Below are 25351 nucleotides of genomic sequence, written 5' to 3' on the forward strand. Positions count from 1 at the left end.
GGGCACAAGTTGGACAGGATTTTAACACGGATGTAATGGGGGGAATCCAGAATAAGCTGCCACAATCAGGGACAGAACACACAAGCTCCCCCCACAAAGAGCTGGGGCGGGAATCAAACCCACAACCCTGCTAGCATGAGGCCACAACCCGAACCAGTCTGGCACTGCAAGCTGCATACAGTATATACATTATACAAACGAAAGCGTCTACTAAGCAAAAGTAAAGAGTGTAATATCCTGACACAGACACTCCATGCTGCCTGAGCACATTCACTCTGTAAATGACGTAACTCTGCCAATGTGACGGCGGCGTTTGCAGCTTCTCTTGTGGATCCAGCAGCGTCTGTCAGCGCTGAGGAGCAGGAGGTCATGCTCTCACTGCAGCGTCTGAGCAGATGAACCAGCTGCCATGCTGCTCATTCTCCTCTGATCTCTGCAGCTTCTCCTCCCTCTCTCTCTCTCCTGTGCATCATAGAGCTGAGTCGTCTTTCCTCCCCACGCCTCCACTCTATACTTCCTCCCCTTAAGCCTGCGGTCTTACGCTGCCTGATGGCACCACGTTCGTTTCTCTCTCAGCTACCGGGGGCTACGATCCACTATCTCTCACTTCCATCTCCTAACTCTCTGCAGGGCAACGTCTCTTTGCATTTTTATATTTTTTCTGCTTTTTTCCGAGATACATCTGTGGTTAGCAAGTTTATTTATATTTTTTAAAGCTTTGAGAGAGAGAACTTGTAGTGACACAAGACAGTTTATATAAACCTAAAGTAAAATGGGGCCCAAACAGTCCACTTTACAGGTAAATATGGACTAATTGTATCATAAGTATGGAACGCAAGATGGAGAATATTGTTAATTAAGCATTTTAGCAAAGATACAGTGTTGGCATCACAACTAATCAGACAGCTGGGTGTGAGATTTACAGTACACAGAAGGGTACGGAGGTGGGGGGGCGAACAGTGGTATTACCAGGATACCATTGGGGAAACATTCCTTTTTAGCATCTAAGGGTGATTACTTTGGGGGGCACAGACAGTGAGTTAGGGTACCAGGCCCCACCGGCACCAACACTGGGTGGATGGTGATAAGAAGATAAACTGAAGACTGTGAAACATAGTGAAAGTGTCATTGTGTGTTACGTGTCAATGAATGTTTCAGTGTTGAAGTATCACTAAAACAGAAAGACAGGGAAATTATAAACAAAATTTTATTTCAATGTTAAACAAAAAAACAATTTTATTAGGTAACTCAGAAAAGAGAAAAAGATAATTAACTACTTTGGTACTTATGCATTTTAATGTTTAAGCATATCTTTATCTAAATGGTTATTTGCCTGGATAGTATAGAAATATTTTAAAATAAAAAATATACGTAAATGTGCTTTTACTTATGTGCACTGATACATAAGAATTGATACAGTTCTGCCCCTCCCCAAGACCCCTCCCTCTCACAGAAGCCCCTCCCCCACATCATCATAGTTAGTGATGTCATCATTAGGCAGCCCCCATTCTTGGGTGAACGACAGCTCAGTCATGTGTCCTACAGGGTGACTGTGGTGGAGATCTGTCAGAGAGGCACACAGACACACAGACCTTTGGGTGAATGTGTATGTAGCTCTGATTGCTGATTGAGGAAGAGGCAGCATGACGTCATGTTTCATTTATATTATGTGTAATATTTCAAAAATAACCTTTACGTTCCATAAAAAAGTAACATACTGTATGTCCAAGCAGTAAGTGAAATACTTGTTATCGTGTCACACTTGAGATATTCATAATTCCATGTTTAGTAATAACAATCAGCATAACAGAAGGCCTGGGCTGAGATTATATCAAACTCAGTCTGATTGGAGCAAAGTGACCAGCTGATCCCTTTAGAGCCGCTCACCTGGCTGAGAGTCAGGGTGATGCTGCACAGAGACGACATCATAGTCTTTGGTCTGGCTGTCAGTGACATCATCATAGTCATTGGTCTGGCTGTCAGTGACATCATCATAGTCAGGTGTCTGATCTGCGGGGTTGTCATTGTAGTACTCCAGGGTATCTATGGCTACAACCACAAAGTCAAGATGAATGAGGTTTCTAAAGTGAATGTTTCAGAAATCCTGGAAGTATGTAAAGTTGGTGACTGACCTCAAACCTGAAGTCCATCACACATTTGTTAAGAAGGGAAACCTGGTATTGCTGGGCAGAGAAAATCTCACCTTTCAACTTTTCTGGAGTCTCTTTCTCACAAACATGGTCACCATAGTTCTCTGGGTCGTCTCCAGTGATCATCTTCTCTAAATCATAATAACATGAGACACACTTCACATCAGTGCCTGTCAGAAGAAATTTTCTGAATTCTTACTTTTTAACCTTGCGTATAATTAATTATTTCTAAGCTGATCTGCACCATCATTACCTAAGAGATTGACTCCTTCAGCTTCCCCCACATCTTCATACCCGGAGGGCAGCTCATCTGGAAGGTCACTCCCTGACACCAGAAGAAGGGTTAGTGACACTTTTACACTCCTGGCAGATCTTTACCTGGCTGCAGTTATATGATGTTCAGCTAAATATACAGTCAGACTCCAGTGTGGAGACCTATCCTCTCTGAACAATGTACTGATGTCTTCATGGATGAACCTGACTGTGCACAAAGTCATTCTTAGCCCAGAGTTATTTGCCCTGAGCAGATTCATTATAGATCCACATAAATAAATGTAGATGCGCAGCAGTCACACTGTGAGCTACTTCTATGACATCACTATAGTTTGATTGTCTCCACCTCACTGTCACAGCACCTCGTGAATGAGTGTCACAGAGTAATTGTGGTGGTTTCTCAGCAGTGATACATACTTCAGTTAAGTTACCTCTCTCAACTTGGGCACGTTTGTAATCTATTTCCTCGTAGATGGCGGGAGGCAGCTGTTTATTGTCACTCTCAGCAAGTTCTGTGAAGGATAAAGACACAAATGTTATTATGTATAAAATATATAAACAATCTGAGACATAGATAGCTGTGGGACCCCTTCTTCAGTAACAAGGAAACCAGAGGTTAATAGAAAATAAAATCCAGAAGAGAGAGTGACACACTGTACAAAGAATCATTTAGCAGTCAAAGTGTTACTAATGGAGAAAACCCCCTGCTCTATAAATTATCAATCGGCCAAAAATTAGTAAGACAAATGAAATCTAAATGATTTTATAAACTACTGTCCTACCTCTTGTCAAAATCCAGTTCCTGTAGACCAGTCTAACCACCAGCAGCAGCAGTACTGAGATCAGAAGCCCAAGAACCACTGAGGACACTGTTGGGTCAGACTGGTCTGTTTGCATCTGAGTAACTGTGGGAGGTCCAGTGACATCTGGAGTGATTTCTGTGACACCTACAGGAATGATATTGGTGTTTATTACTGTCAGGTTAAGGGACAGAATAAGTATTTTAGCCTCATATTTAATAACTACAAAACCACACTATCAGAGAGGATGCAGTAATGTACTTCCTGGCCTCACCTGCACAGGTGACCCCTGCGTCCTGCCTGTGTGAGCAGTCACTCTGCTTCAGTGAGTAAGAGCAGTGCCACAGGTGCAGCTCACTGCCCTTGCAGTTCACCTCATCCAGCCAGATGGCGCCGTCACCCCTCCCGAAGCGTCCGCCCCCTTCTGCCCCGAGAGCCGGCCCACAGCCCAACTGCCTGCACACCACCATGGCGTCACGCAGGTCCCAGGAGTCGTCACACACGGTCCCCCAGGAGCCGCTGTGATACACCTCCACCCTCCCAGAGCAAGTGTCTGTACCCCCTGTCAATCTCAGGGGCAGACGGTCTAGTGGGGACACAGGAGACAGCTGAGGTTATTTGGAGCAGAACTCAGAGGGGACAGACATTTAATACATTAATTGTTTTGCGTATGAAAACGCGGTTTAGGTGCATTAAACACAGCAATCTACACTAATTCTAATTCTTAATAAATTAACACATTTATTTCTAATTCTTTGCCTTTTTCATGACTGTATTATATATGGCAGTGTTTCCAAACCCAGTCCTCGTGGAACCCCAGACAGTCCACGTTTTTGCTCCCTCCCAGCTCCCAGCCAATCAGGAACACCGAATACCTGTTACAGGTGCGCTGGGAGCTGAGAGGAAGCAAAAACGTGGACTGTCTGGGGTTCCCCGAGGACTGGGTTGGGAAACACTGATATACGGTGTAATATTATCTTCTGTGTTTCAAAGGATTTTAGAACACATCTGTAATATAAATCTGCAAATCCATCAAGCCATAAATGGTAACACTTTACTTAAGGCCATGTTTTTAATAATTTCTAAACACATTAATAATGCATTACAATGTATTCATAAAGCATTATAAGCATGACTACAAATATTTATAAAAAAGTACAACAAATATAGCCATGTTTACTATGCATTATGACTGCTTTGTGAAGCTCTCATCTATAATGCACTATACATACCTTGATAATGCAGTAAAAAGCATCCTAAATGCTTATACCGACCAATGTGATGCATTATAAAGGTATCTATAGTGCATTATAGATGAGAGCTTCATAAGGTAGTCATAATGCATAATTAACATATTTATAATGTGTTATGTGTTTTGATAAATATTTAAAACCATATTTATAATGCCTTTTGAATGCATTATTATTTGTTATGAATGTGTTTATAAATTACTAAAAACATAGCCTTAAGTAAAGTGCTACCCAATAAACTTACTGGCACATAAGTGCAGATCAGAAGAAGTTCGGCAGAGCATGAAGTCTGATGGAGATTTCAGCTTTTCAGCATCTACAACTATAACCAAGACAGAGAAATAAAACATTTTTCATGGAACTTATTAACATACAACAATAAAGAGGTTGGATTTAGCTTCACCTGAGCAGCTTGTTCTGGCAGCTTCTGAGCAGCCATTTGGCCCTTTGGAGGATGATGGACACTGCCAGAGTGATGTGTCATGGGATCGACATTTTCCAAAGTCCAGCCCTTTCAGGTCAGGACTGAGCCTGGATATTGTCTTAGTCACTGTCCCCTTGTCTCCGCAGCCTAACTGGCGACAGATGACAGCTACTGCTGGTTGTTCCAGATCATCAAAGCACACACTTGCCCAGGTGCCATTGTAGTAGACCTCTGTGTGGCCAGAACATCCTTCAGACAGACGCAGCTCCTTGTGCTCTGTGGTGAAAGACACACAAGGAACGTGAACCATTATTGTTCAGTGTTTACAGAAACCACTGGACACTGTCTGCCTTTAAAATGACAGAATGCAGTTTCATACACAGCTGGATCTGCTTTACCTGAACACACAACACCCACATCCTGCTTGTGCCCACAGTCCTTCCCCCCCCACTCCACTGAGGGACAGTCCCACAGGGACGACTCGTTCCCCACACAGCCCAGCTTGCTTAGCCAGATGGGTCCAGTCCCTGGGCCAAAGTAAGTGGGTACAGGGATCTGCCCACTGAGGGCTGTCCCACAACGGAGCTGCCTGCACACCACCTGAGCCTCAGGCAGAGCCCAGGACTCATGGCACACTGTCTCCCAAGAGCCCCTGTGGAAGACCTCCAGCCTCCCTGCACAGTCACTGCCTCCCCCCACCAGCCTGAGGGACCTGTGGTCTGGGAGAGAAGACAGAGTGAGGAAGGAAGATCTACCAACCCAGGGAGCTCACATGACAACATTCATGCTGTGAATTAAGAGTAACACACACAAGGTCAGTACATCTAGGTGTCCTAATGTCATAAAATGTTCCATTTTTCTAGCATGAATTCATGAATTAAACAGTTACAAGTATCTCTCTGAAACAGCCATAACACATCCTGCTGACACAGATCCCACTGATGTGGAGAAACTCACTGGAGCAGACCATGGACACCTGGTCACTGGGGCGGCAGTTGAGGACATGTGGAGGTCTGCATTTCCCCAGGTGAGACTCAGTTCCTGAGCAGTGAAAGCCTGTCACACACTTGTCACTGTCCTCTGTCCTTGACAGGTATGATCTGTAGATATTTGTTGCAGAGCCACAGCCCAGCTGTCTGCAGACCACAGAAGCATCCATGGAGCTCCAGGACTCTTGGTGAACCTTCTGCCAGGTCTGGTTGTAGTAAACCTCCACCCAGCCCTCACAGTCACTCCCTCCAGACAGCAGCCTGACACCCCCATCAGAGGAAGAAGGGGTTGAACCTGTGAAAAAATTCAAAAGTGATAAGAAGGACCCTAATAAAGTAGGAGAGTCTCCATACTGTGGAGTTTAATTGCTATTTATGGTAATATTTGCTCTGTCTCTCTGGACTATAACTGACTTGTCAGTCCTCACCAGTGCAGACGAGTCCTGCATCCTGCCCATGAGAACAGGCTGTTCGTCTCCATGGGGACACTGCACACTGGGAGAGGCGAGTCTCATTCCCCTGACAATGAAACACATCGGGCCAGATGGGCCCAGTGCCCCCCCCAAACCAGGCCTGTCCCAGGGCAGCCACAGCGCCCCCACATTTCAGCTGCTGGCACAGGACAGTGGCGGCTCTCATGTCCCATGATGCATCACACAATGTTCCCCATGTTCCATTGTACCTCATCTCCACTCTACCAGAGCAGTGGTTAGGACCATCCCTCAGCCTGAACCGTGTGTATCCTGGGAGCAGCATGAAGAGAGAGCGAAGAATGAAGATGAGATACACTGAAATGTCACTCAGATAATAATAATAATAAAAATAATAATAATAATAACAATAATAACAGAGTGAGGGTGTCTGAGAGCAATGATACTCTTACCAGAACACACCAGGCCCACATCATTCTCATGGCTGCAGGTCCTGTTATGTGTCATTTTGGGACAGAAAACAAGATGAGACTCGTTTCCCTGACACTGAAACTCCTCAGACCACACCCCTCCCTCTCCCTGACCAAGGGCAGCTCCCCCCAGCAGCTGTGCAGGTTCCCCACAGCCTAGTGATCTACAGACCACCTCAGCGTCCTGCCAGTCAAAGTCAGCGTCACACACTGAGCCCCAGGTTCTTCCGTGCTGAATCTCCACTCTCCCAGAGCACATGTGACTCCCTCCTATCAGCCGAATCCCTCGATGGCCTGAGGTGGAAACAGACATGCTAATTTGCTTTTGGTAATGTACTGTGAAACACCTTTGACATGGAGGTAGCCTTTGATTCAACATTAAACTTTCCACCATTATGATTAAAGCAAAATACAATGTATATTACCAGATTAATGTAATACATTGCGACACTTCAAACATTGACAATTCTGGTACAGAACCATATACTCAGGTTTATGTGTAATATAAAATATTAGCATCCGTGGAACTTGTTTACAACTTGTTTGCTAATAATATTACGCAGAAAGCAGTCGTCTCTGGTCGCCATTCTGAAAAACCTTACAAACACGGGCGATCTCTTAATTAATTTACTTTAATTAACCTTCGATGCAACATTAAAATTTCTAACTTTACGATTAATGCAAAATAAAAAGTGTGTTATCAGCTTGATGCAATGTAAAGAAATGCAGACTTTTGTAATACATTGGACCACTTCAGATATTAACAATGCTGGTACAGAACCAGACACTCAGTCCAAGTGTCACACTGAATGTAAACATGAACGGCTGAAAGGTTAAAAAAATAAAATGTCAACTCCTTTTAATCATATCCTGTCACTCAAAGATGCAGCTCCAGTCAACCATTCTATACTGTTCAATCTATTTAATCTATAATATTTATATAGCAAATAAAATTTTCATTTACATACATTTTCCCTGCACCATTTCTCCAGTGTTGGATCACAGCCTTGTCTATACCACACACACCGATAGGCAGAGTGCAGCCAGGAGGGGAACTCGATTTGTCCCTACGGAACCCAAACATAATCCACCCATTCTAACGACGACACACTATGGGCAATTAAGAAATACTTTGCATGACCACATGTTTTTGTATTGCAGGAGGAAATTAGAGAAACGGGCAGAGAACCGATAATATTATATTTACTTAAATACATTTTCAGTTACGTGTCTGCAGAATGCACAGCTCACTGTTAGATGAAGTCTAAGTGGAGTTAAGTTCTATTGCAGTGTCTAGATATGACCAGTGAAATGATAATTGGATGCAAAGACTGAATATTTTGTATTATTTTGGAATCATGCAAATAGGAATATGCAAATAGAGATACATATTTCACTGAAATGGCTGAATGAATCAGGAAAGTTGACTAATGATACATATTTGTTATAAAAACTGTGATATTTTACGTAACCTCTGTCATTCAGTTATCGTGTATGATTCCTACCTATGTAATGTAATTGATGGATTTCTTCAAAAAGTACCTCAGCTTTAATAATGTATTTTTTTTGCAATTTCTCAATTCAGATTCTAATCCAATGCTGAAATGTTTAGTTATCAATGTATTTGATCCAACAAGGCAAACATTCAGGTCCTTCAAAAAATTCTAATACTCCACAGCCTATTTCTGTTGCTGCCATGATGCAGTTATTGTATGATGTGATTCTTACCTGTGAAAATGACTTGACCAATATCATCGGAAAGTATCTGAGCTTCAATAAAGTAATTATTCTTACAATTGATTAATATAGTTTCTAATCCGTTGCAGAAATGTTCACTTATCAATACATTGCTTTGAGTATAACTTAAATATTCAGGTCCTCCAAGGGATTCCAATGGTCCACAGCCCAAATCTCTGCCTGCCACATTGAGAAGAGTTTGAAGGTCATCTATACTAGCAAAATAGGTTGCTGCTGTCCACCACTTCCCCCACAGATACACCTGCCCTGTTCCAGCACAAGGACTGCCTCCATCCACCATTCTCCCATAATCAGGACCTAAAGTAAATTTAAAAAAATTAAACTGTGAAACACCTTCACGTTTGATATCTGACACTGATGCATACATACTGAAATAAGTGGATATTATAAAGTAGCAGTAACTTTCAATAACTGAGAAAATGATAAAAGTTTAAATAAGGGCAATATGTAATAGCCAAAATAGTAGAATAAATAAAAAATATAAAAATGTAATACTGAACTCACCACTACAAACCAATCCCAAAGCATGGTGATGGGTACAGTTCAGCTCTGATCTATCTGACATGAGACATTCATGTAGGAAGGATTCCTCTCCTTCACAGTGGAAGCCTTTATACCAGATGGGACCTTCTCCTTCACCAAAATGAGCCCCCTTGTGTAGAGCTGAAGGAGCCCCACAGTCCAGCTCCCTACAGACAACCTCAGCATCCTGCCAGTCAAAGTTACCATCACACACTGTAGCCCAGGACTGACTGAACTTCACCTCCAGCCTCCCAGAGCAGCGATCAGCTCCACCCACAAGCCTCACATGATCTGTAATTGAGCAATGAAACCAGCAACACATGTTTAATTTACCAGTTGGTGAGAAATTGCATGAATTCATCGCACAGAATAAAACAAAGTAAATAAATGGTGTTCTGTGCGTGCAAGATAAAAATACTCAATTTTCTAGGATTTTGCAGACTGTAAAAAACTCATGGATTATTATTCATATGGATCTTACTAAACAGCAAACATTTATTAAATTGTAAGAAAGCTTCATCTTACCAGAGCATATAACTGCAACATCAAAAATATGAGGAAAATCCATGTATCTGAAATCCAGTGATCTACACTCCCTCAGTGCAGACTCTGACCCACGGCAAGAAACATCTCTCAGCAACACCCTTCCAGAACCTTCTCCAAAGTGAGCACTTATAGCTGCTAATACAGCAGTCCCACAGCCCAGCTGTCTACACACCACTGATGCATCATCAAGGTCCCAGTCATACTGGGCTATAGTCCCCCACTCTCCCCAGCGATACACCTCCACTCTCCCAGAACAAGGACTGCTTCCATTCACCAGCCTCAGGTCCTCAGGCCCTGTTAGGACACAGCCGAGCTGCTAAGACACTTCAGGAGGATCATTGGTCTGATGTTACAGTATTAATAATACAGCTGGTTACCTGTGCAGCTCAGTCTGATATTGCTGTTATTTTTACAGTTCTGTTCTGATCTCTCTGACATGAGACATTTTTGTAGAAGTGATTCCTCTCCTTCACAGTGGAAGTCTTTAGACCAGATGGGACCTTCTCCTTCACCAAAATGGGCCCCCTTGTGTAGAGCTGAAGGAGCCCCACAGTCCAGCTCCCTACAGACAACCTCAGCATCCTGCCAGTCAAAGTTACCATCACACACTGTAGCCCAGGACTGACTGAACTTCACCTCCAGCCTCCCGGAGCAGCGATCAGCTCCACCCATAAGCTTCACATGATCTGGAGTCACAGATAGAATAAAAATCCTGGCTTAAAGATTGATTATTCTCTGCTTAATGTTGTGAAAAATATGGCTCCAAAAAAAAAGATCCAGAAATAGATCTCTTAAGAGATCTGTGCATAAATAAGATATTATTTAAGTATTTTACAGCTTTATAGCCCTAGTCAGCAATGTGTGGCACCTTTTAAATACAATATCTGACCACAAAAATCACAGGAAACTAACACAGATTTGTATCTTATAATCTGATCCCTTATAGAATCCATAAATAATTATTCTAATAAATTGTCAAACCTGAGCAGATGACTGCAGCATCCAGTGTGTGCGGTAAGTCATGCTCTCTGCCATCCAGTGATCCACACTCCCTCAGCGCAGACTCTGACCCACTGCAGGAAACATCCCCTAGAACCATCCGCCCAGAACCTTCTCCAAAGTGAGCTGCACCTGGTACAGATACAGCAGAGCCACAGCCCAGCTGTCTACACACCACCGCGGCATCATTCATGTCCCAGTTACGCTGATAAACGGTCCCCCACTCTCCCCAGCGATACACCTCCACTCTCCCAGAACAAGGGCTGCTTCCATTCACCAGCCTCACATCAGCAGGCTCTGTGGAGACACAGGAGATAGTTATGTCCAATTTTACAGGTTAATAACTTTTAATTCCATAATTAGAGCAAAGAGACATGACAATATATCATATTTCATAATAAAAAACATTTAAATTAATATTTAACCAAAAATAATTGATCCTGGACAGGTATTTATAGCCCTGTATGTATATGACAATGTATATTACCTGAACAGTTCAGTGTTACAGTGTGATTTGTACAGTTCTGTTCTGGTCCAGTTGGGGTGACACATTGATGTAGGAAGGACTCCTCTCCTTCACAGTGGAAGCCTTTATACCAGATGGGACCTTCTCCTTCACCAAAATGGGCCCCCTTGTGTAGAGCTGAAGGAGCCCCACAGTCCAGCTCCCTACAGACAACCTCAGCATCCTGCCAGTCAAAGTTACCATCACACACTGTAGCCCAGGTATCTCCATCTCTAATCTCCAGTCTCCCAGAGCACTTCTGAGGCCCCCCCACAAGCTGGACCACTGAGGGACCTACGATGAAAGAAACAACTTTGTCCATAGAAAATTATAGCATAAGTAGTCATTTGTACTTTATAATGTATCATACAGAATTATCTTTTTTTTTCCTGTTTGATTTGTAAAAGAATAATTATAAGTATTAGCTTTGCAGTGGCTGTTTCTTACCTGAACAGATCACTCCAACATCAAGTACATGAGGACGACGGAGTGACCCTGGCATCTTATCAGCCTCTAGAGATGGACACATAGACAGTGTCGGCTCTGATCCATTACAGGAAACCTGAATAAGTAGCTCCTTCCCAGAACCTTCTCCAAAGTGAGCTCTACCAGGAGTGGCTACAGCAGACCCACAGCCCAGCTCTCTACACACCACTGTAGCGTCATTCATGTCCCAGCCAAGCTGCATTACTGTCCCCCACTGTCCTCCACGATTCACCTCTACTGTCCCAGCACAGGGACTCCCTCCCTTCACCAGTCTCAGCTCCTCATGTCCTGTAGGTAGAAAAGTCAGAGTCATTGGCTAATTCTTCTACAGTCTAAACACATGCAGGTAGTTAAATCAGCTGCCCATTGTATGTCCGCCCTGCATGCTACCGTCATTATTAATGTAATTAGGGGCAGAGGGGGCCTGCCATGTGTCTGAGGCTGCCTGGAATGGGCTCCAATAACAGACGTCCTGCTGCATTTCCTGTTTCATCTAACCAGGAGCTGCATTTCAAGCATAAGTAAAATTCAATCCTGTTTAATCTAAGCTGATAATTCAATGCAAGCATCTGGATCAAAATGTTTCTCTGTTACACCCTAAAGTCAGATGCATGACTGACAATTCGGCATTAATGTAACAGGAAGGTAGAGCAGCATACTGGCAGGAGTCTGATTTGTTTAGCAGAGACTTTTATCCCAAAGTATATATTGTGGCGCCGGGCAGACCGAGGCATCGCAGCGGCGGGAAAGACAACGAGGCTCTTTCAAAGGGGAGAACATGCCCTTTTATTATAGCCCTCAAAAGGCACTGAACAAGCACCAGAACCAAGTATAACAGGGAAACACAGCGAGGTCGCATGACACACGATCACATACACGGTGAATGACAAGGCATTACGAAGAGACACACGAGGATCAGGCAACGACCGAGTACAAACACAGGTAAGGGCAAACGCGACAACTGGGTACACACAGGCCAGGATTACAGACAAGGGCTGTTTTCAATTGCTCACGAGAAAATATACACACAGACACTCCATACCTAACGACTGAGTTCCGTTCCTTCAACTAAGTCTTTAAGCGAATTGGCTGATAAGCCAGGAGGCGCCCGTCACCAATATTTTAAGCATTTCATACTGGTATTTTCGGAATATTTATAAATGTTAATATAGTAGTGTTCTGTATACTGTAATAAACAGCGTGCTCTACCTGCTACGTATTTTGTCTGTATGAGACAGGTGAAAATCTGAGCAAAACTGTAATAAAACACAGAAAAGACTCAGGAGTTCTGTTGTCTAGCATGGCAAAGTTACAGCAAGCTGGCCGATAAGTGGAAACGTTAATCATGAAGGGGCGGAGGGGACCCAGTCCCTGGAGGAGACCCAGTCCCTGGAGGGGACCCAGTCCCTGGAGCAAATAAGGAATAAACTCAGGGGCTCAATGGTGAGATCATTCTGCCGACCATGAGATTTGAAATGATGACCTTCAAATCACAGGCACTATCCAATTTGCTGACCCACAAACTGCCCCTCTATTTGCATTCATCCATCCATCAATTATCTGTAACCACTTGTCCTGTTCAGGATCGTGTGGACTACTATTGTCACACACTGCGTTCCTTCTCCCTTGTTCTCTCCCTCTAACGAGCCACACCTGTTGCCTGTTTAATCTTACCTCTCGTTACAGCCCTTGTGTCGATTACCCCAGGTGCCTCTCGTCTGCTCCCTCACATGCCCTGTATAAATCTTCGTTCAGTCCTGTGATCCCCAGTCCAGCCATTGATGTTGCTGCCTGCATTTGCTCTCCGTTGTACCCTGTGTTCCTGCCTGATCCTCACTACCCCGTTTTGACCCCTCGTGGTCTGTTTCCTTTGCCCTGCCTGGAGTACAGTTTCCTTAATGAAGCCCCTTTTGTTTTCCCCCACGCCTGCCTTCACCTCTGTCCTTGCCCTCAATGCCCTCTATCCCAGAGGCTACGGACGCAAAGCAGGGAACAGCCCAGGATTCGGTGCCAACCCAAATCAGGCCCCCCTGTGGTCTGGAATACAGCGGTTTGCTGTATAAATCTCTCTGACAGTATGGATATGATATCGAACTTCAGTATAAGTCAGTAGACATTTTACAAACACTCAAAATATTAACATAATCAATAAAAGTTTATGATGTGGAGATGCCAACCTTCACCCTGAGCTCTGAGAGCTTCTGCTGCAGGTTCCAGTACAAAGAGAAGACTCAGCCCCTACCAGCCTCAAGTCCACCAATCACACTCAACCCCCACATACCTCAACCACACCAATCACACTCAGCCCTCAGCAGCCCCCACCCCACCAATCACACTCAGCCCCCACCAGCACCAACTCGCCCAATCACACTCAGCGTTACCTTATTAGACACAGGGCAGAAAACTCTCTAATAGTTCAAACAGGTAAAGCAACAAATCAGAAGAAGCTACTGTATATTTCTCCATATATACCAACACATCACATCACCAACGGCACTGCTGGATAATGGAAAGAAACAAAGACCGGAAATGAGAGAAAAGGCCACAAGATAGAAAATGACTTCAGAGCAGAGAAGAAAACACAGCCATGTATGTGGAGAATGCTGCAAATCGGCCATGAAGTAAAGAGACAAATCAATATCTGTACTGTATTTATAATAATATAATTATTTTTATATTTACCCCAAAAGAGGGACAAAACTGCGTGCATTGTGGTCCATTCTCAGATGATGACAGGTATTTAGTTATTCTTAAAAAATTTGTTGTACAAGAAAGTGTAAAATGTTTCCACCAAACCCAACATCTACAAGCTGTGAGCTGTTTAAAATTATACATATAATCAAATTACAGATGCTCTTTAGACCTGTGTCAGGCAAAAATAAAAACAACTACCGTATTTTCCGCACTATAAGGCGCACTAAAAAGCCTTTGATTTTCTTAAAAAATAACAGTGCGCCTTATAATCCAGTGTGCTTTAAACGTGGATTAATTTCTGTTGTGCATACTGAAATCGAAGCGATTTTAATGTTTTAGTATGACTTTGGTAAACTGCAAAGCCGCACCACTAGCATTAAGGCTACAGTTATTGTTAATAGGCTGACTTTTGATTTAGCGGTATAAGACTCATTTTTTTTACGTGTTAAAGAGTAGTGAAGACGCTCATAAACGTTTGAACAATGTTGACAGTCATTGTGAACACGTGATGTAAAATAAATTTTGGTTGACTGGCTTATCTGACTGTTTTGTTTTGCTTAAAGCGCCTTAAAGTCCGGTGCGCCTTGTATGTGGAAAAAGTTTGAAAATAGACCACTGATTGACGGCGCGCCTTATAATGCAGTGCGCGTTATAGTGCGGAAAATACGGTAGATATAAAAACTAAATATGGAATAATATCAGATATTCATTCATCTTCAGGTCAGAGCCAGAAGACCCTATAAGCGATACAGGTAGTTTCTGACGGGACGTCGACTCGCCCGACATCTTCACTTCGCCTCGGACAGGGTCTGCTGGTGCTGATACCCATCTAGGCTCCACACTGGCTAGGACCGGTACTGCTTCAGCAACTAAATATCTACATATAACATGATACTGAGAAAATCACACGGCAGCAGATGTGTAACCAAAGGGAAACAGTTTGTCAAAAACGCAAAGAATCCTCCCATATAATTTATGCACCCGTGACTGACCACATGACCCCGAAAATCTGACCCCAGCCTCTAACCAAGATCCTGGCTGAATATGGTCCAAGCAGACAGTACTTAGGTTCCTACCTGCGGAGGAGAGCAGAGGCAGCAGAGAGAAGAAGACGAGGAACAGGCAGCTCCCCATGTTTATCAGGGCAGATCAACCTCCTCCTGTGTGATGTGGAGACGCCAACCTGCACCCTGAGATCTGAGAGCTTCTGCTGAAGGTTCCAGCACCAAGTGAAGACTCAGCCCCCACCAGCCTCAAGCCCACCAATCACAATCAGCCCCCATCAGCCTCAAGCCCACCAATCACACTCAGCTTTGCCTTATTAGACACAGGGCAGGAAACTTTAATACTTCAAATAAGTACAATGACAAATCAAAAGATACTGCTGTAGACGTCTCCATATATACCAAGAATATGTTACTTCTGCAGACACCTCCTACAACCTGAAGACACGACCGGATGCTGATAAAACACGAAGAAAGAAAAAAACAGATAAATGGCTATAAGGTTTAAAATAAATGACACTGAATCAGATACAAATTCATTTATGTACCAGAGGAATCCTGAAAATCTTCCACGTTGAATAAACAGTGATACTGTAGAGATCTGTAATCTGTAATCACTCATAAAACTATTTTTTGCTGCCTTTAAATGACAAAACGGTGGTTTTCATATGGCTTTAGTTCGTACTGATAATGCAGAGTGATAATTAGAGTAGTTTCAAATTTTATCTCAGGGCTGTGGGGGATCTGGAGCCTATCCTGGACGCTATGGCTGCAAGGCAAGGGACAACCCAGGATGGGTCCATCCATCTCCTGCCTGCTAACCCTGGACAGGGTCATGGGGGCCTGCAGCCTCCCAGGCAGCATGGGGCACAACACAGGGGGACATTTGGACAGTATTTGGACACTGGGATTAAACAGGGACACCCAGAATTAACAGCCACAGAACACACAAGCTCCAGACACTGAACTGGGGCAGGAATCGAACCCACAACCCTGGAAGTGTGAGACCACAATCCAAACCACTCAGACACTGCATGACCTGCAAACTACATGCTTACATTATACAAATATGCATCTACTAAGCAAAAGTAAAGAGTGTAATATCCTGACACAGACACTCCATGCTGCCTGAGCACATTCACTCTGTAAATGACGTAACTCTGCCAATGTGACGGCGGCGTTTGCAGCTTCTCTTGTGGATCCAGCAGCGTCTGTCAGCGCTGAGGAGCAGGAGGTCATGCTCTCACTGCAGCGTCTGAGCAGATGAACCAGCTGCCATGCTGCTCATTCTCCTCTGATCTCTGCAGCTTCTCCTCCCTCTCTCTCTCTCTCTCTCTCTCTCTCTCCTGTGCATCATAGAGTCGAGTCGTCTTTCCTCCCCACGCCTCCACTCTATACTTCCTCCCCTTAAGCCTGCGGTCTTACGCTGCCTGATGGCACCACGTTCGTTTCTCTCTCAGCTACCGGGGGCTACGATCCATATCTCTCACTTCCATCTCCTAACTCTCTGCAGGGCAACGACTCTTTGCATTTTTATATTTCTTCTGCTTTTTTCCGAGATAAACTTGCTAACCACAGGTGTATTTATAATTTTTAAAGCTTTGAGAGAGAGGACTTGTACTGACACATGACAGTTTATATAAAACTAAAGTAGAATAAATGGGGCCCAAACAGCCCACTTTATAGGTAAATATGGACTAATTGTATCACAAGTGTGGAACGCAAGTCTGAGAATATTGTTAATTAAACAATTTAGCACAGATTCAGTGTTGGCACCAGAACTAATCAGACAGTTGGGTCTGAGATTTCCATAGAAGGGTACGGGGGGCAGGGAGCAGTAATATTACCAGAATGCCATCGGGGGCAACATTGGTGTTTAGCATCAACTGGTGATTATTTTTGGGGGGCATAGGCATTTATGTCCTGGGTATGACGTTACACTGCATCCGGCCCTCTAACTTGCAGGGAATTGGCACTCCAGCCACCGTAAAACAACTCACAACTGCTCGATTTCAACAACCACAATACTCTTTTCAGGAGTAGCTCTGCTGCAGCCGCCCCCAGGAAGGCTGTACGCACCATGAACGATTCGCAACCTTCAGAGAGCTAATAGGGTCAGGCCTGTTGGGGATGGGGGCTGGTGTGGTGCTGAGGCGTCACCTGCTGCATGGCGGCACTTGGGTCCCAGTTTGAGGCGGCCCATCCGGGTAGGTGTGTGGAACGTCTTGTCTCTCCAGCAAGATGACCATCTATCTCTGCTGCCGGGGGAGCTTCGTAAACTCCGCGTTTCAGTGACAGCACTCTCTGAGGTACGCAGTCTGGGGAGTGGCCACCCTCTGTAGGTGGGTATACTGTACCTACTTTTCGTCTAGTCCTGGTCCCAACGCCCTGTGCCGCATTGCTGGACTTGGTGCTCCAATACTGGTGGTGACTGGTGAGGCAAAGGAGATCAATCACATCCTCATGGGCAGACGCTGGAGGCTCCTGCAGACCTGCAGGGTCTACAGAATTGCCCAATTTGTGAATTCTGACCACAGACTTGTTGTTGCTACTCTGAAGATTCAGCTTAGATCCTGCCAGTGATCCCAGAAGGAGGTGTTTCATCTCGCAGGGCACCCTGGATATTATTGAGAAGAGTCGCAGTGCACGACTCGGTGGCAACTCCAATCTCTACCCGGAACTGAGAAGGACGGCTATGAGGGTTCTGAGGGCAGATAAGGAGGCGTTTGTTAGACGAATCTGTGAGCAGGTGACACACCATCTGTGGTCTGGTGACCCACGTCCTGCTTACAGAGGAATTGAAGCATTACGCACATCTCAATCTGTTCTTTGGGGACTTGCAGTCAGGGCGGGTGATGGGACGGTCCTTATGGATGACACTGCAGTTGTGATTCACTGCTACTTCACAGCTACTTTGAGCAGTTTTTTAAAGCTGACCCTCCAGCTAGGATGTTGGACATCTTTGGGTCCACGGTTCTCGAAGCTGATCCTCCAATCAGCTTTGAACCACCTGATTTCACTGTGATTGCATCAGCTGGGGGTAGGGAAGGCCACAGGGATCTGTGGTATCTGGGGTGAACTTCTCCAGGCTGCTGGTAAGGCTGTCCTCCTGGCATTGTGGGTAATCATTGCTTCCATTTGGGAATCAGGCATCATCCCAACTGACTGGAAAACGGGACTTGTAGTCCCTATCTGGAAAGGGAAGGGTGATCGCCTGGATTGCGGCAACTTCAGGGGGATAACACTGCTCTCAGTGCCAGGTAAGGTCCTTGCCAGGGTCATCCTTAACAGATCCATGATCACTTGCTTGTCTGTCAGCGACCAGAGCAGTCTGCTTTTACGTCTAAGAAGTCTAAAATCAAAGGAAACTTGGCACTGAGGGTTCTCATTGAGCGCAAGCACGAATATCAGCAGAGGCTTTTTGTAGCCTTTGTTAATTTTTGTAAAGCGTTGGATTGGGTTGATCGAGTTGCCCTGTGGGACATCCTGAGACTTCGCGGGATCCCCCTGAGGTCGCTGGGCGTCATGGCTGGCCTGTACACTGGTACCCTGTACACTGGTACTGTGGGTGCTGTGCAGAGTGGAGGCAGAACCTCTGTGTTCTTCTCAGTTGATTCTGGGGTTCGCCAGGGGTGTGTTTTTGCTCCTACTCTGTTCAATGGTTGTATGGACTGGGTGTTGGGCAGGGTCATGGGGTCCAGCAGCTGTGGGGCATCCATTGGTGAAGAAAGATTTATTGAACTTTGTATTGAACTGGGTTGTCCCCTGTATTGACTTTGCCATAAATGCTGTGATCTTAGCGGAGTTAATGGAGATTCTGATCGGAGCTCTCGAGAGACGTCTCCCTGAGACCAAGACTGGACTCCTTCAGTACTGTCTCTCTTCAGAGAATCCTTGGGTACCGCTGGTTTGACTTTGTGTCGAATGAGCGGTTGCTAGAGGAGTCCTGAATGAGGCACATTACCTGCATTGTGAGGGAGCGTCAATTACAGCACTATGGCCATGTGGCACGTTTCCCTGAGGGTGATCCGGCTCGCAGGATCCTCATTGCTGGGGACCTAGCGGCTGGACCAGGCTGAGGGGACGCCCACGTAATAGCTGGCTGCGGCAGATGGATGGCTACTTCAGGAGGGTGGGACTGGACCGTGTATCTGCCTGGGTGATCACTGGCAGGGATCCTGAGGAGTTTTGCAGTGTGGTGGGTGCGGCAATGCGCTGCATCAGCAAATGTTCTCCAACCTGACCTGACCTGATAGGCATTTAGGGCTGCTGGGTCACACCGGCGCCTCCCCATGGCAACAACACTGGGTAGATGGTCTTAAGAAGATAAACTGGACACTGTGAAACATCATTGTGTCATTGTGTGTTACGTGTCAATGAATGTTTCAATGTTGAAGTATCACTAAAAACAGAAAGACAGGGGAATTACAAACAAAATTTTATTTTTTAATGTCAAACAAAAAAGCCAATATTAAAAATATGTGTAAATGTACAACAGGTATTTTATTAGGTAACTCAGAAATCAGAAAAAGATGATTAACTACTGTGGAACTTATGCCTTTTAATGTTGAGCATATGTTTGTTTATCTAAATGGTTACCTGAAGGAGTAGTATAGAAACTTTAAACTAATAAAGAAATAAAAACAAATGTACTTTTACTTATGTGCACTGATACACAAGCATTGATACAGTTCTGCCCCTCACCCAGGCCCCCCCCTCTCACAGAAGCCCCTCCCCCACATCATCATAGTTAGTGATGTCATCATTAGGCAGCCCCCCCTTCTTGGGTGAACGACAGCTCAGTCATGTGTCCTACAGGGTGACTGTGGTGGAGATCTGTCAGAGAGGCACACAGACACACAGACCTTTGGGTGAATGTGTATGTAGCTCTGATTGCCGATTGAGGAAGAGGCAGCATGATGTCATGTTTCATTTATATTATGTATAATATTTCAAAAAAGAACCTTAAGGTTCCATAAGAAAAACAGCAATATGTGTCTAAGTAGTAAGTGAAATACTTGTTATAGTGTCACACTTGAGATATTCATAATTCAATGTTTAGTAATAACAATCAGCATAACAGAAGGCCTGGGCTGAGATTATATCAAACTCAGTCTGATTGGAGCAAAGTGACCAGCTGATCCCTTTAGAGCCACTCACCTGGCTGAGAGTCAGGGTGATGCTGCACAGAGACGACATCATAGTCTTTGGTCTGGCTGTCAGTGACATCATCATAGTCATTGGTCTGGCTGTCAGTGACATCATCATAGTCATTGGTCTGGCTGTCAGTGACATTATCATAGTCAGTCTGACCTGTGGGGCTGTCATTGTAGTACTCCAGGGTATCTACCCCTACAACCACAAAGTCAAGGCAAGGAGGTGAATGAAATTTCTAAGGTAAATGTTTCAGACATCCAGGAAGAGAAGTAACATCCATCTTACATATCTAAAGAAGGGAAACCTGGTATTGCTGAGCTGAGAAAATCTCACCTTTCAACTTCTCTGGAGTCTCATTCTCACAAACATGGTCATCATATTTTTCTTGGTCGTCACCAGTGATCATCTTCTCTAAATCATAATAACATGAGACACACATCACATCAGTGCCTGTCAGAAAACAAGTTCCCTAAATTCCTATTTATTCCACAGATCATTTTCTTAGATGTTCTGCACCATCATTACCTAAGAGATTGACTCCTTCAGCTTCCCTCACATCTTCATACCCTGAGAGCTGCTCATCTGGAAGGTCACTCCCTGACACCAGAAGAAGGGTTAGTGACACTTTTACACTCCTGGCAGATCTTTACCTGGCTGCAGTTATAGAATGTTCAGCTAAATATACAGTCAGACTTCAGTGTGGAGACCTATCCTCTCTGAACAATGTACTGATGTCATCATGGATGAACCTGACTGTGCACAAAGTCATTCTTAGCCCAGAGTTATTTCCCCTGAGCAGATTCATTATAAATCCACATAAATAAATGTAGATGTGCAGCAGTCACACTGTGAGCTACTTCTATGACATCACTATAGTTTGATTGTCTCCACCTCACTGTCACAGCACCTTGTGAATGAGTGTCACAGAGTGATTGTGGTGGTTTCTCAGCAGTGATACATACTTCAGTTAAGTTACCTCTCTCAACTTGGGCACGTTTGTAATCTATTTCCTCATAGATGGCGGGAGGCAGCTGTTTATTGTCACTCTCAGCAAGTTCTGTGAAGGATAAAGACACAAATATTATTTTGTATAAAATTTTAAAACAATCTGAGTCATAGATATACTTCATAGCTGTGGGACCTCTACTTCAGTAACAGGGAAATATAATCCAGAAAATTAAATCCAGAATAGTGAGACGTGAGTGACTGACTTTACAAAGACTCATTTAGCAGACAATATAACAACCAGACACAGATAAATCTCCCATGTTGCTAAGGGAGAAAACCCACTGCTCTGTAAATGATCAATTGATCAAATATTCAACAGAGAAATGAAACCTAAATAATTTTATGTAACTACTGTCCTACCTCTTGTCAGGACCCAGTTCCTGTAGACCAGTCTAACCACCAGCAGCAGAAGTACTGAGATCAGAAGCCCAAGAACCACTGAGGACACTGTTGGGTCAGACTGGCCTGTTTGCATCTGAGTAACTGTGGGAGGTCCAGTGACATCTGGGGTGATTTCTGTGACACCTACAGGAATGATATTGGTGTTTATTACTGTCAGGTTAAGGGGAAGAATAAGTATTTTAGCCTCATATTTAATAACTACAAAAACCACACTATCAGAGAGGATGCAGGAATGTACTTCCTGGCCACACCTGCACAGGTGACCCCTGCGTCCTGCCTGTGTGAGCAGTCACTCTGCTTCAGTGAGTAAGAGCAGTGCCACAGGTGCAGCTCACTGCCCTTGCAGTTCACCTCATCCAGCCAGATGGCGCCATCACCCCTCCCGAAGCGTCCGCCCCCTTCTGCCCCGAGAGCCGGCCCACAGCCCAACTGCCTGCACACCACCATGGCGTCACGCAGGTCCCAGGAGTCGTCACACACGGTCCCCCAGGAGCCACTGTGATACACCTCCACCCTCCCAGAGCAAGTGTCTGTACCCCCAGTCAGTCTCAGGGGCAGATGGTCTAGTGGGGACACAGGAGACAGCTGAGGTTATTTGGAGCAGAACTCAAAGGGGACAGTACAGTTAATATATTAATCATTCTGCCAGTCCATTGCATGGCACACTCACACTCACACTCACACTCACACTCCATTCACTCACAGACAGGCAGTCTGGTTACTCCTGTTAGTCTCTTAATGTTTTTAAAACAGATCTGTAATATAAATGGGATACATGGATACAAGCAATACATGGTAACACTATTTACTTAATACCATGTTTTTAGAAATTTATAAATACATTAATAATGCATTACCATGCAATCAAAAAGCATTATAAACATGGCTACAAATATTATAAAAATTTTATAGATGAGAACTTCATAAGGCATTCATAATGGATAAAAAAAACAAGCCTATAATGTAGTCTGGGTGTTAAAAATATTTGGAACTATGTTTACAATGCTTTTTGAATGCATTATTATTTGTTATGAATGTGTTTATAAATGACTAAAAACATGGCCTTAAGTAAAGTGTTACCGAATAAACTTACTGGTACAGAAGCTCAGATCAGAAGAAGATCTGCAGAGCATGAAGTCTGATGGAGATTTCAGCTTTTCAGCATCTACAATAATCAGCAAGATAGAGGAATAAAACATGGTTCATGGAACTTATTAACATACAACAACAAAGAGGCTGAATTTAGCTTCACCTGAGCAGCTTGTTCTGGCAGCTTCTGAGCAGCCATTTGGCCCTTTGGAGGATGATGGACACTGCCAGAGTGATGTGTCATGGGATCGACATTTTCCAAAGTCCAGCCCTTTCAGGTCAGGACTGAGCCTGGATATTGTCTTAGTCACTGTCCCCTTGTCTCCACAGCCTAACTGGCGACAGATGACAGCTACTGCTGGTTGTTCCAGACCATCAAAGCACACACTTGCCCAGGTGCCATTGTAGTAGACCTCTGTGTGGCCAGAACATCCTTCAGACAGACGCAGCTCCTTGTGCTCTGTGGTGAAAGACACACAAGGAACGTGAACCATTATTGTTCAGTGATTACAGAAACCACTGGACACTGTCTGTCTTTAAAGTGACAGAATGCAGTTTCATGCAGAGCTGGATCTGCTTTACCTGAACACACAACACCCACATCCTGCTTGTGCCCACAGTCCTTCCCCCCCCACTCCACTGAGGGACAGTCCCACAGGGACGACTCGTTCCCCACACAGCCCAGCTTGCTTAGCCAGATGGGTCCAGTCCCTGGGCCAAAGTAAGTGGGTACAGGGATCTGCCCACTGAGGGCTGTCCCACAACGGAGCTGCCTGCACACCACCTGAGCCTCAGACAGAGCCCAGGACTCATGGCACACTGTCCCCCAAGAGCCCCTGTGGAAGACCTCCAGCCTCCCTGCACAGTCACTGCCTCCCCCCACCAGCCTGAGGGACCTGTGGTCTGGGAGAGAAGACAGAGTGAGGAAGGAAGATCTACCAACCCAGGGAGCTCACATGACAACATTCATGCTGTGAATCAAGAGTAACACACACATGTGAACTAAAGGTCAGTACATCTAGGTGTCCTAATGTCATAAAATGTTCCATTTTTCTACCACAAATTCATGAATTAAACAGTTACAAGTATCTCTCTGAACAGCCATAACACATCCTGCTGACACAGATCCCACTGATGTGGAGAAACTCACTGGAGCAGACCATGGACACCTGGTCACTGGGGCGGCAGTTGAGGACATGTGGAGGTCTGCATTTCCCCAGGTGAGACTCAGTTCCTGAGCAGTGAAAGCCTGTCACACACTTGTCACTGTCCCCTGTCCTTGACAGGTATGACCTGTAGATATTTGTTGCAGAGCCACAGCCCAGCTGTCTGCAGACCACAGATGCATCCATGGAGCTCCAGGACTCTTGGTGAACCTTCTGCCAGGTCTGGTTGTAGTAAACCTCCACCCAGCCCTCACAGTCACTCCCTCCAGACAGCAGCCTGACACCCCCATCAGAGGAAGAAGGGGTTGAACCTGTGAAAAAAATCAAGACTGATGACAAAGGAGCCTAATAAAGTAGGAGAGTCTCCATACTGTGGAGTTCAAGTGCTATTTATGGTAATATTTGCTCCGTCTCTCTCTGGACTATAACTGACTTGTCAGTCCTCACCAGTGCAGACGACTCCTGCATCCTGCCCATGAGAACAGGCTGTTCGTCTCCATGGGGACACTGCACACTGGAAGAGGCGAGTCTCATTCCCCTGACAATGAAACACATCAGGCCAGATGGGTCCAGTGCCCCCCCCAAACCAGGCCTGTCCCAGGGCAGCCACAGCGCCCCCACATTTCAGCTGCTGGCACAGGACAGTGGTGGCTCTCATGTCCCATGATGCATCACACAATGTTCCCCATGTTCCATTGTACCTCATCTCCACTCTACCAGAGCAGTGGTCAGGACCATCCCTCAGCCTGAACCGTGTGTATCCTGGGAGCAGCATGAAGAGAGAGAGCGAAGAATGAAGATGAGATACACTGAAATGTCACTCAGATAATAATAATAATAACAGAGTGAGGGTGTCTGAGAGCAATGATACTCTTACCAGAACACACCAGGCCCACATCATTCTCATGGCCGCAGGTCCTGTTATGTGTCATTTTGGGACAGAAAACAAGATGAGACTCGTTTCCCTGACACTGAAACTCCTCAGACCACACCCCCCCCTCTCCCTGACCAAAGGCAGCTCCCCCCAGCAGCTGTGCAGGTTCCCCACAGCCTAGTGATCTACAGACCACCTCAGCGTCCTGCCAGTCAAAGTCAGCGTCACACACTGAGCCCCAGGTTCTTCCGTGCTGAATCTCCACTCTCCCAGAGCACATGTGACTCCCTCCTATCAGCCGAATCCCCCGATGGCCTGAGATGGAAACAGACATGCTAATTTGCTTTTGTTAAT

At 44.9% G+C, this 25351-nt stretch overlaps 3 protein-coding genes across 3 annotated transcripts in view; all 3 read right to left on the reverse strand.

Annotated features, from left to right (window-relative positions):
- Window positions 1–25294, reverse strand: part of LOC140581701 (antigen WC1.1-like) — a 42500-nt gene extending 17206 nt beyond the window's left edge. The window contains exons 1-8 of the mRNA XM_072705231.1: window positions 25001–25294; window positions 24571–24885; window positions 24108–24434; window positions 23540–23860; window positions 23121–23417; window positions 22120–22431; window positions 21827–21991; window positions 2855–2935 (exon numbers count right to left, since the gene is read on the reverse strand). Of these exons, the coding sequence (XP_072561332.1) occupies window positions 2855–2935; window positions 21827–21991; window positions 22120–22431; window positions 23121–23417; window positions 23540–23860; window positions 24108–24434; window positions 24571–24885; window positions 25001–25277 (2095 nt within the window). The 5' untranslated portion in view covers window positions 25278–25294. The remainder of the gene's footprint in view (window positions 1–2854; window positions 2936–21826; window positions 21992–22119; window positions 22432–23120; window positions 23418–23539; window positions 23861–24107; window positions 24435–24570; window positions 24886–25000) is intronic.
- LOC140581687 (antigen WC1.1-like) lies at window positions 3212–7135 on the reverse strand. The gene is made up of 8 exons (XM_072705178.1): window positions 6770–7135; window positions 6315–6629; window positions 5855–6181; window positions 5296–5616; window positions 4877–5173; window positions 4718–4795; window positions 3498–3809; window positions 3212–3225 (listed from the first exon to the last, which is right to left on the reverse strand). Exons 1-8 carry the CDS (start codon window positions 7098–7100, stop codon window positions 3212–3214), a joined length of 1995 nt encoding a protein of 664 aa, XP_072561279.1. The 5' UTR covers window positions 7101–7135.
- Window positions 9089–20864, reverse strand: LOC140581688 (CD5 antigen-like). Its single transcript, XM_072705179.1, has 6 exons — window positions 20792–20864; window positions 20462–20653; window positions 10594–10909; window positions 9991–10307; window positions 9593–9907; window positions 9089–9234 (listed from the first exon to the last, which is right to left on the reverse strand). Exons 1-6 carry the CDS (start codon window positions 20862–20864, stop codon window positions 9089–9091), a joined length of 1359 nt encoding a protein of 452 aa, XP_072561280.1.
- Window positions 25295–25351: the final 57 nt, after the last annotated feature.

Source organism: Paramormyrops kingsleyae, chromosome 22 (genome assembly GCF_048594095.1).
Source record: "Paramormyrops kingsleyae isolate MSU_618 chromosome 22, PKINGS_0.4, whole genome shotgun sequence".
NCBI classification, from domain to species: Eukaryota; Metazoa; Chordata; class Actinopteri; order Osteoglossiformes; family Mormyridae; genus Paramormyrops; species Paramormyrops kingsleyae.